Raw genomic sequence first — 11,312 nt, forward strand, 5'->3', positions numbered from 1 at the left:
AGCCGGCCGCCTGAAACCCGCCTCCTACGCCCGGGCGGGCCGCCCGATCAGTGTCCGGTCACGATTTTTTAACCCATGCGGGCTCCTTAAACAGGCCTCAAACACCCAGGTTGACCGGCACGCCCGCCATGTCGGATCCAACAAGCCAACCCCATCCCAAATTGCACCAAATCCACCAAACCCTTCCTCCTCCTCCCGCCGCCCACCAACCTTTCCCATGACCGGACCCTCGCCGTCCTCCACCCTTCATCCCAATCCTCACACCGGTCCCGATCCACCGCCGGAGATGTCGTCTAGCTCGACCCACACCGCTGCGACGGAACGCAGTCCACCTCTCCATTAGCGGGGCCAATTCGTCGGCTCCGACTTGCAAGGCGGAGAACGTCCCGGAAGTTGCAATGATGCCAGCAGCAAGAGAGGGAGGCGGCAACGACGTCATAGGGAGGTTCGGACATGGTGAAGCAGTTTTCTCTTCCGCCGCGCCCGGATCCCCGACGCCTTCTCTTCGAGCGCTGACCCGGATTACGCCGTACGACCGTGATGTCGCAGCTACCAAAATGTCATCCACATGGACGGACATTTTTCCGATGAGGGGGAACAAGAAGGAGGAGAGGTACAAGCTCATGTTGGATGCGCAAAAGGAAAGGATGGCATGGGATCGGAAGGGGGCGGAGAAGAAGATCGAGTTGGAGAAGCAACAAGCAGTGATCAAATGGGAAATCAAGAAGGCCAAGACATTTGGTGACATGGAGCTTGAGAAGGAGAGATTGCAACTCGCACGGGACGCGAAAAATGCGAGGATCATGTTAGGGGACGAAATCCTCTTGGATGAGCATGCGAAGAAGTGGCTTGCAGACAAGAAGAAGGAGATCAACGATCGTAGGGAGTACAAGGCGGCGAGGGCGGCTGCGGACCGGATGCAGGCAGGGGAGGCAGTCCGGATGCAGGCGGAGCAGGCAGCCCGGATGCAGGCGGAGCATGCAGCTTGAATGCAGGAAGTGCAGGACGAGCAGGACGCATTCCAGCTAGAGCACGACGCATTCCGCTCGGAGCATACGCTCGGCCAGGGCCATTCGTCACGCTTGGACATCGATTTCATTTTGGCATGTCAGAATCGTTGAACTATGATTTGATTTGCTTTGTTTCGAACTTTGGAATTCGGACAATTTGTTTCGTATGATCGACTTGCATGGATTTGAGAATTGAAATTTGCGGTATGTGGATGTGCGGTGTAACATTCGAGATGTGCCTGGTCAGTCCCCGTGGACGCTGCTGCCGGGCGCGTCCACGGGCGTTTGAGGGGCCGGATTTGTCAAGTCCGACTGTAGATGCTCTAATGCCCCGACTTTATTTTGTTTAAGGAATAAAGTTTTGATAATATAAAAATAAAATAAACGCAAACATAGTCCCCCCCCCCCCTAATAAAAAAATTAATTATAGTTGGAGCCCTTCGAACGAAGCCGTAGTATAAGCAAGTCGTCAAATTTATATTCTCTCGGACCTATAATCCCGGTTGCGCGTAGCCAAACCCTAACCTAAATCGTCCCATCATGACAGCTGAGCGTGTCCTCCACCTCCTTGGCGCGCCGGCGGCTTCCGCGGCGGCAGCTCACCGCCGGGGCCCTCCCCGGCCGCAGCGCGTCGGCTTCCCACCGGTAAAGCGGCGCGTCGGCGTGGCCTGCTCCAGCTCCACCGAGGAGGATGGCATGACTTACAAGGGCGCCGGCGTGGACATCGACGCTGGCACCGAGCTCGTGCGCCGCATCCGCAAGATGGCCCCCTGGATAGGCGGCTTCGGCGGCATTCTCCCTCACAGTATTATTCACTTCATCTCTTATGCTGCCTTTTGTTCAAAAATAAAGAGCGTTCCTGTCAGAACTAATATTGTTGTTAGGTTCGTTCTTCGTTTCAGAGTGGTGGTTGTTCGCATCATCTGTTTAACATGTTACGTAGGTGTACTCGTTGCATGATGTACACTGTCAAGTCGGGTGTTAGTCACATGCACTCGATCTGTACAATAGTAGTTTAGCTGCTGCCTGCGACTTGATGTTAATTACTACTCCAATTGGTCGGTAGTAGTTTGCAGTATGTTGGTTAGCAGGGGATTAATTAGTTTTTGCCTGACTGCAGCCGGAACGTACGTGTTGTGATCTGCGAACAGCGTGGAGACTGCCGAGTCATCATGTGACTGCGGGCTGGTGCATGCATGCAGAGACTCGGTAGGGTATATATGTCGATGCCGAAGCCGATGTTGTCGAAGTCGTCGTAAACAATGAGCCACACATGGTTTTCCAAGTCCTAGGACATGGCCGGGAGGAAGTTTCGCATTGGTGTTGCAGCCACCGAGCGTGCATAGAAGAGTACCATCACAAACTTTGTGTCATGTTGGAGAGATTAGTAGAGGAGGCCCGGGACATGTGTGGTGTGTGTGGAGCGGCGAAAGGAGTGCCGGTGCAAGCCATGATGGCCAGACAAAAAAAGGTATATTCACTAGTCAGGGATGAGGCGATGGTACCAGTGATGAAGTTGTAGTGCACACAGAAGAACGTTTAGTCAGCGCGGAACCAACGACATCCTAAAGTGGCAATGCAAATTGCATGTAGAAGCATGCCGGCTGAACACGAATTGGGTGAGGAAGAACCTGACACTCCGACAGCGTGATGAAGATCATTCGCAGATGGTGTGGACACCATACTTAGGGAGGCGCCTCAATGGTATAGAAGGATGTCTTCGCGCGCGGGGAAAACAAAGATGACCGCATTTAACGACATTATGACCCGAGGGAGCGACCTAGGTGCAGATCACGAGTCGGTGCAATGGAAGGAGATAACTCTGGCGACGTACGCGCCTAGAAATACACTTTGACAACTGGTACCGAGGGCCAAGGCCGTCAAAGTTGCAGCCCAGGTGAAACACATCAGCAGCCCAATGCTCGATTAGTGTTGATGCGCGCGTGCTCACACACGTTTGGTTGATTGTTCGGTTGATTAGATTGAGGTGCACACGGTGTAGACCATGTTGAGTTGATGGCTGCTATTGCGGATGATGCCGCTCACATGGGAGTCACGATGGTGTTGTCAGAGCCGTCACGATCAGTGGTGGCGACGATGGACCAGCGATGCACAAGGCGCGAACAAAAGAAGCCAACTACTACACATAGTTTGTGATGAGGAGTCGACTAGTGTGCAAGTACAGGCGTATGAGGCCAGTGGGCCATGGGCGACACAAACCGTTTTATGTTCGATGAACCAAGAAAAAGACACCAGTCAAACGACCCACGGACAGAACCACTGAATAGGAAAAGGACTTTCAGGGAGTAGCATGGAGATCGATCTCCCCGGAGCGGCGCTATGCGTTAGTTGTGGTTGATCTAGGTTTAGAATACTGAGCTATCATGATAGAGGATGAGAATTGAGACAATACAATTTGTTTCGTATATTGAACCTTTCGGACGAGTATATGTAGAGGTCCTTAAGACTTAGAGGATAAAAATCCCACAAAATATAATATGCAAACAATTCCTATCTAATTCTATGTTATCTCTAACTATCAAATATACCAAATATAACTTTATAGATATGTGGTTGGCGTGCAAAGAGAGCATTGATGTGTTGATTGTAGTTGTGCTATGATGCTCCATTGGCCCTTTTTTTTAGAAGTTCATGAACCACTTGCTTGGTCGGACCTTGTATTTTTTGTTTACTCACATTGGGCACATGAATGTAATGCCATATTCATAATATTTCTGTTTCCTGTGGTTGGATTGAACAGAGGATGAATACCTTGTATTTAGTGTTGATGGTGTTGGGACAAAGCTGAAGCTTGCATTTGAAACTGGTATTCATGATACAATTGGGATTGACCTGGTATGTGATCAACTGCTATATATAAATGTGCTCTTTGTCACATCTATCACGCCAAGTGAATCAATCCCTATATTTTTTGTGCATTGTTGCAGGTAGCTATGAGTGTTAATGACATCCTAACATCAGGCGCAAAACCATTGGTCTTCTCAGATTACTATGCTACGGGCAAGCTTGATGTCGATCTTGCAGAGAAGGTAATGTCGGTGTTGTTGTTCACTTAACGCAACATTTGTTGCGTATTTGTAATCTTGTCTTCCGCTCATGAAGTGGTGTCTTTTTATAAATGAATGAACTGTATATAGGTTATTAAGGGAATTCTGGATGGATGCGAACAATCAGGCTGTAATCTGATAGGAGGAGAGGTGAGACCTCCTGAGATAAGCTATTCTCCATAATGATCTCGTCGAGTCATTTGAATTATCTCTCATATATGAACATCAGTATAATTGCAACGATATGTATCGAGTACTTTTTATCTTTGGTGCATGGACAAAATTTTAACTGATAATACCGTGATACTTCTTGCCATTGTTCATTTCATTGTAAAATTGTATTTACTCTCCATAAACATTCCATATGGACTATGCTTTTTTTGTATAATAAATAATATAAGAAGACATTCCCAATTAATTAATTGGTAGTGACAGACAGCAGAGATGCCTGGTTTCTATGCGGAAGGTGAATATGATCTAGGTGGTTTTGCCATGGGTGTTGTGGACAAGGATAAGCTCATCGACGGTAAAAATATCGTGGAGGGAGATATCCTCATTGGTCTTCCTTCAAATGGAGTTCATTCAAACGGGTTCTCTCTCGTTAGAAGGTATATCATACTTATCTAGTTCATTTTTTCTCAAATTCAGATAGATCATTCATAGTTCAAATTATATCCCTTTTATTATTATTATTTTTCACGAATTTTTATGGTTAATAATAGCTAAAAAGACTCTTATTTCTAGAGTATTGGACAAAAGTGGACTCTCCTTGACTGATCAGTTCCCAGGAAACGATGGCAAAACAACTACCTTCGGTGAAACTCTCATGACACCAACTATCATCTATGTTAAGCAGGTTAGTCTTTATCGATGAATGACCCGTATTTCCCATGGTTTTATTTTTATACCCAAAGTTATCTATCATGTTGGATTCAAAAGGTGCTTGAGATCATCAGCAAGGGTGGTGTGAAAGGACTAGCCCATATCACCGGTGGTGGCTTCACTGATAACATCCCGAGAGTATTTCCTTCTGGACTGGGGGCGAAAATCTTCACTGGATCTTGGGAAGTGCCACCTGTGTTCAAGTGGCTTCAACAGGTAAATATATACTCCCTCCGTCCGAAAATACTAGTCATCAAAATGGACAAAAAGGGATGTATCTAGAACTAAAATACATCTAGATACATCCCCTTTTATTCATTTTGATGACAAGTATTTCTGGACGGAGGGAGTAACAAACAAACTTGGCTTGAACATTCTCAGTCAATATATTCATTGCCCCTGTACTCAGTTACTGGATTATTTGGTACACGTTTATAGGTTGGAAAAATTGAAGATGCCGAGATGATGCGGACGTTCAACATGGGCGTCGGGATGGTCCTTGTAGTAAGCAAGGAGGCAGCTGACAGGATTATCGAGGAATCAAGCCCTGCTTATCGCATTGGAGAGGTGATCCAGGGCAAGGGTGTTCACTACGTCTGATGCCTTGTGATAATCTTTCAGCTCAAATTTCGAGTGATCTGAGATTTGTTTTGTCGTGTGGGCAAAGCAGCCGAATTTTTGTAACTCCTTTATCTTAGCCATGCTTCGAGTGTTAATGGAGAAGTTGTGAATATTTTCGTACTTTTGTATCAACATCTTTAGGTATAAAAATTAATGATATTTTCGTACTAGAGACCTTGTCTGCTTGTCACGGCTTTAGGTCTGTTTTTTTCAAGTGCTCCGCCTGGTAAATTTCCACAATTCTAATCAGCTCGATAGCAACCACATTCTATAGATGAATGAATGAAAGACCTCAAAGAATAACTCAACAAGCAGGACTCAAACTGAAACTGTTCCGCAGCTTGGGTATTTTAAGATACAGAAGCTACAAATACCAAGTGTTACAGACTGTTATAAGCACATAAACTAGGCTACCCCTACCATTGGGATCACCATCATGAAAATAACTTGCACCTATCTTGAGTCAATGCCCTCCAGTCAAAGAAGCGTCATGTGGTTAAGCAGTCAGACTGAAATCGGTGCCAAATCTGGCTTCAGGCATTTGATGGCAACTTGTTCATCACAGGAATGATCTTGTCCTCCTGTAGGTACCTGTTAGGATCAATCTTGTAGGTGTCGTAAAAGTCCTAGATTTCCACAGAAATATTCTTAACCTGAGAATTGCAAACGAGTGCAAGTGGGTTAATACGAGGACAGACCAAAATCATCAATGATTGAAAAAATATAACACTTAGAATGTTCATGTCAGCATGGAGTTCTTCAAACCAGGAAGTCATGTCCTCATCTTTAAGAACGCTTGCAATGCATATGCAGGCCAATGCAATCATATATGGAGGATATATGAGAATAAGATCCATTTTGTAAGTATCGTTCACAAGGCCCCTGTAAGTAACAGTGTCTAATCAGCGTAGAGATATAGCCATATAGGTCTAGACGTCTAGTTGTACACCCATAAATATTCTCAAAAGGTATTTCGCTCAAATTTGTCGTCCATGTGATGATCCTTCGTAAAAAAAGGTACTTATCTCATCATATTGTAGTACTAGACTAAAGTGAGAAGGAAAAGTCAATAGAGGTATTTGGTGTTTACCTGCAATCCTGCATTCCTACAAAGGATAATTATGATGATACCAACTGTAAACGCTCTTTACTTAAGTAAAATATATGCACAGACAAATTTTAAAAGGGTCTGGCTCTGAGACTAAATTCGGTCTTGTCAAAAAATACTTCAAAAAGAAAGGCTACTTTAACCACCAAATATAACTAAAACGAATCAAGCAACTTTCTTGTATATGAAATACAAGCAGCTTCCATTCACAAAAAGAAAAACCAGTACGCCATGACGGAAAATCATAAGAAAGGCCAACAAGTTCCATTGCATCCAGTAGTTCTCAACCTGACACAGCATTGTATTCAAGAAATGGCGCTTACCAGGCGAATTGTGTCAGATCTGTTATGCCAGCATCCTGCAATAACCTGTAAAATATCTCTCAATGCCATTGTAGAATCTATCGAAGGGGAGTTAATTTCAAAAGCTCAGAGCACCAGAAGATATGAAATGTTATTTCAGTGGAAAATGCCATTTCTATTCAGATGATAGGGGAAGCAAAGTCATATTGTAAAAGAGGACGGTATGGGTGGAAAACAACCAAATAATAGTCGAGTGCTTCCAGGAGCTTCATTTCCATTTCAAGAATATCTTTGATTTCAACTCTGTACTTGTCATCAGAACCTACATTTTGGGGGACGAAAAAATACATGGCTATTGCAAGTTGTGCAACTCTTCCAGCCTTCCAGGTAAACATGGGTTTATCTGAATGATCAAGAGACTTAACACACACATCGTACTAATTCATGTCCAATTTGTGTTCACGGAAAGTATAGAAACATGAGTTTGGTGCTTCAAGTATAATATTTGCAATCGAATTTCAAAGGTTTCCCATTAAAACACCGTCGTACTAATTCTGGTTGAAGTAACTTGATGAGAACCTCACATGTACAGTCCCTCAAGTTATGAATGAAGCAAAGTGAATTAGAGTTCTGGGTGAAGCGGACAAATTCTCATAGGCACAAATATACAATCACAGTACATGATTCTTACTTGCCTGTACGTTGACCATCTTACATCATAAGGATATGCTTCCTACTTTCTTAGTGGCACAACTTTCAATCTAAAATATAATACTGTGCTTTCATTTCTCTAACTAGTAAAAAATTGTCAAATCCATATCCGACTAGTAAAAGAATAGTCATATCCAGACAGCAACATTAGAGGCCAGAGGGGCACTCTTCTATCTGACGCATCCTTACTAAATAGAGAATCACACCTTGTATACACGCCTGAAGTATGTGATTGCAGTAGCTATGACTCTGAAATACTCCCTCCGTTCCTAAATATAAGTCTTTTTAGACATTTCAAATGGACTACAACATACGAATGTATGTAGACATATTTTAGAGTGTAGATTCATTCATTTTGCTCCGTATGTAGTCACTTGTTGGAGTATTTGGGAACGGAGGGAATAGCAATCATGAGTTAATGCCAGAAAGGTGCGGTGGAAGATGAACCTCATGCCATAAGGTGGAAAAGTAAGGCATCCGGTAGCAGACATTAGGTAAATAGTATTAGTTACAAGTTAGTCTTACAATAAAAACTGCAACAACCTTATGATTAATAAGGAATACAGATAAAGAAGATTGGAATAGTACTGGTATTTTTTACTTTTCTCTTGAAAGCAGTTAGCTCACTATATTAGTGTTGAAGTTCAAGCAAACACCACAAAAACGTTACCAGGAAGGATTTTATGAGGAAAAGAATAAATAACACCAAACATTTGCATGACTTTCAGGTAATAAACCTCCAATATGTATAACTTCTTTTATACAAAGGTAGCCACTTAAAAGGAACTATGTATGACTGCAGAAGGAAAGCTTGCTAACTGCAGTCTAAAAGCAGAACGCAAGTTTATTTGATCACTGGAGTTTAATAAAGCTTGGGTCGCTCTTGTGGGCGGCGGCGGGGGAACCCTAGCCTCCACCCCGCGCCCGCCTCCTACACCATCCCGCCTTCTAGCGGCGGCGGGGCCCTTCTTCTCCTCCCAGCGTGCGGTTGTAGCGCGAGATGTGGCGGCGCGGCGGAGTCTTGGTGCTGATGCGGCGAGGGCGCGTCGGGCGGCGCGGCGGCCAGACGGCGGCGCGAGTGGGCAGCCAGGCCGTGGCGGCTGCGCGTGGGGTTGGCTCCGGGGCGGCGGCGCGGGCACGGATCCATCGCGGATCTGGTCTTGCGGGCGCGATCTCGGCCTCCCCTGCTCGGCCGACGGGTTTCGGTGGTGGGACTTCTCCTTGCTGTGATCTGGCAGCGGCGGCCTGGATCATCCAGATCCCGGCAGGGATGGCGGCGGCCCGTGCACGAGAGATGGAGGTCTTCGAACAGATCTGGGTGAAAACCTGATATTGGCTATTGCCAAGGCCGGTGATGGCGACGCTGTCTGTGTCGTTCCCTTCCTGAAGGCATCACCGTGGAGAAGTTCAAGACCACTCTCTGCTACCTCCGGGGAAAACCTAGATCAGTAGATCGGATGACGGCGGCTTTCTGGTGTCGTTTCCCCCTTGGGGGCGTCATTTTTGGAGATGCACACGGGTTCGAGGGATCGGAGAACGGCATCTTTGGTGAAGCGGTGCTTCATCTTACACATTGATGGTGGCGGATCTCGGCGCCTGATGCGCTGTGGAGACTCAGCGTCTGATGCGCGGAGATGGACTCGCGCAAGAGGAGGAAGTTGTCTGGCGTCATGGTGGCGTTGATGACAGAGAGGCCTGGCACGGTCGGTGTATCAGTTCTTCTCTGAGGATGGATCGATGAAAGATGGAGGTGACGGTCCTTGCAGTGTGCGGCTACGTTGCATGGATACTTGGATACGTATCGGATACGCGATACGGGGATATGCCCGATACGTCAATTTTCTAAAAACATGGATACCGGGATACGTTTATATATAGATAATACATATATTATTTATTAAAAATAGGGAAAAAAATAAGGAGCTTCCAGGTCAAAGAATGCCTCAGTAGGATTACCCCCTTTCTTTTCTTGCACTTAGTCCACTTTCATCAATTAGCAGTGGGATTTTCTTAGGTTTGTTGTTCCAATCAGTGCACCGTCTCTATCTTGGTCACATCTCAATTGAGTAAGAACATTGCCAGTTATGTTTTGACATGAACTCATGCCCATCTTGGGAATTTTCAAAAGGTGTGCGGTTACTATTGAGGGGATTTCACATCGAACAAGGGGTTTGAGGTATCCAAAACGTATCGCAGAAGTATCCCTGGAGTATCAAAGATTATTTTCTTTTTTTAAAATTAAAAAATCAACGGATACTTACGGGATACGTATCGGGCCGTATCGGGGCAGTATCCGAGTATCGGGGCAGTATCTGACAGGATACGCACGCTTTCTGAAGTATCCGCGCAACATAGGTGTGTGGTGCTCACTGGGAGTGTGTCAGACCTGTGTGGGACCCATTACATGTAGTGGAATTGGATGGGACACCCGGCTTTAGATGTTAGGTTTTGGTGCAATGTCTGTTTGGTATTAGGTCCGGACATTCGGCACACCTTCATCAAGGAGATAAGAGTAGCAACGGTGTTGCCAAGTTGGTGGCTTCAGGCTTATTGATGTATCACCTTGTATGGTCTTTGTGAATAATTAATAATATGACTGAATGCATCGTCCAGATGCAGAGGCGGCGGGTACATCCTCCTTTTCCAAAAAAATACACAGATAAAAACAAAGGTACAGGTCAGGAAATGGAAACAAGGTCTTACGTTTGTCTGACTTTCACCTGCTGGGCCAACCACCAAAAACTTCTCTAGCAGAAACGGTATAAGCTTGCATCTCCATTTAGTAGAAAGAACAATCGAGTAACATATTTTCAACTTGTTTTAGCAGAAATGGTAGCTGATTGTTCAGCGTTTGTGTTAAAGAGTGAATTCTACGCTACAAAGGTGCATGCCGCGAGCAGTGGCCAGCTGGTTAGAGCACACGCCTGTGAGCTCACGGAAGGACTTGTGGATCTTGACAAGGGGAACTCCACCAGCGTGATGCCCCGCTCCCGGTCCGCCGCCGGCACCACGTCCACCTCCTCCGGGTCAAGCAGCTGCTTGCTGCTCGCACGGCATCATCGCGCAAACTCGCCCCGATTAACAGCTCAGAGTTCACGAAACGGCGATACTAAATCTGATCGAGGTCGGGTGGGTGCCGGCGGCTTACCTGCGCGACGACGCCCAGAAGTTGGCGGCCATTCTGGATCAGCGATTCCCCGACAGATTCTCGCCGACGGAATGGTGGGGTTCTCTGGGGGAGCAGGGAGGGCAATCCCTATATGACGCGCGCGTGCGTCAAACTGGGTGCGCTCTCGCTGAAGCGCGCAAGCCACCACCGCTAAACGGGCCGGCCCACTAGTGCTCCCTCAACCAGTCTTCTTTCTGTTTTTTTTCCTTTTAGCGGGTTTTCCGGTTTTCCCTATTTTCTTTTTTACTTGTTTTCCTTTCTTGCCTCAAAAAAAACTTGTTTTCCTTTCTATTTTGTATTATGTCTCTATTTCTTTTATTTTTTACTTTCTTTTATTTCATCCTTTTTATTTTTGTACTTTGTTTTCAAGAAAAATTTTTGAAATGCCAAATTTTGTTCATTATTTCGAAAAAAAATCATGGTTTTCAAATTCTGTTCACG

At 45.6% G+C, this 11,312-nt stretch overlaps 1 protein-coding gene and 1 pseudogene across 1 annotated transcript; one reads left to right on the forward strand and one right to left on the reverse strand.

Moving 5' to 3' along the window:
• The first annotated feature begins 1,550 nt into the window (after positions 1-1,550).
• LOC119305204 (phosphoribosylformylglycinamidine cyclo-ligase, chloroplastic/mitochondrial-like) lies at positions 1,551-5,693 on the forward strand. The gene is made up of 8 exons (XM_037581790.1): positions 1,551-1,815; positions 3,772-3,866; positions 3,959-4,060; positions 4,169-4,228; positions 4,514-4,686; positions 4,823-4,934; positions 5,018-5,176; positions 5,399-5,693. The coding sequence occupies exons 1-8, from the start codon at positions 1,551-1,553 to the stop codon at positions 5,558-5,560; spliced, it is 1,128 nt and encodes a 375-aa protein (XP_037437687.1). The 3' UTR covers positions 5,561-5,693.
• A 249-nt stretch (positions 5,694-5,942) lies between these two features.
• LOC119309121 lies at positions 5,943-10,882 on the reverse strand (annotated as a pseudogene).
• Positions 10,883-11,312: the final 430 nt, after the last annotated feature.

This window comes from Triticum dicoccoides, chromosome 5B (genome assembly GCF_002162155.2).
Source record: "Triticum dicoccoides isolate Atlit2015 ecotype Zavitan chromosome 5B, WEW_v2.0, whole genome shotgun sequence".
NCBI lineage: Eukaryota > Viridiplantae > Streptophyta > Magnoliopsida > Poales > Poaceae > Triticum > Triticum dicoccoides.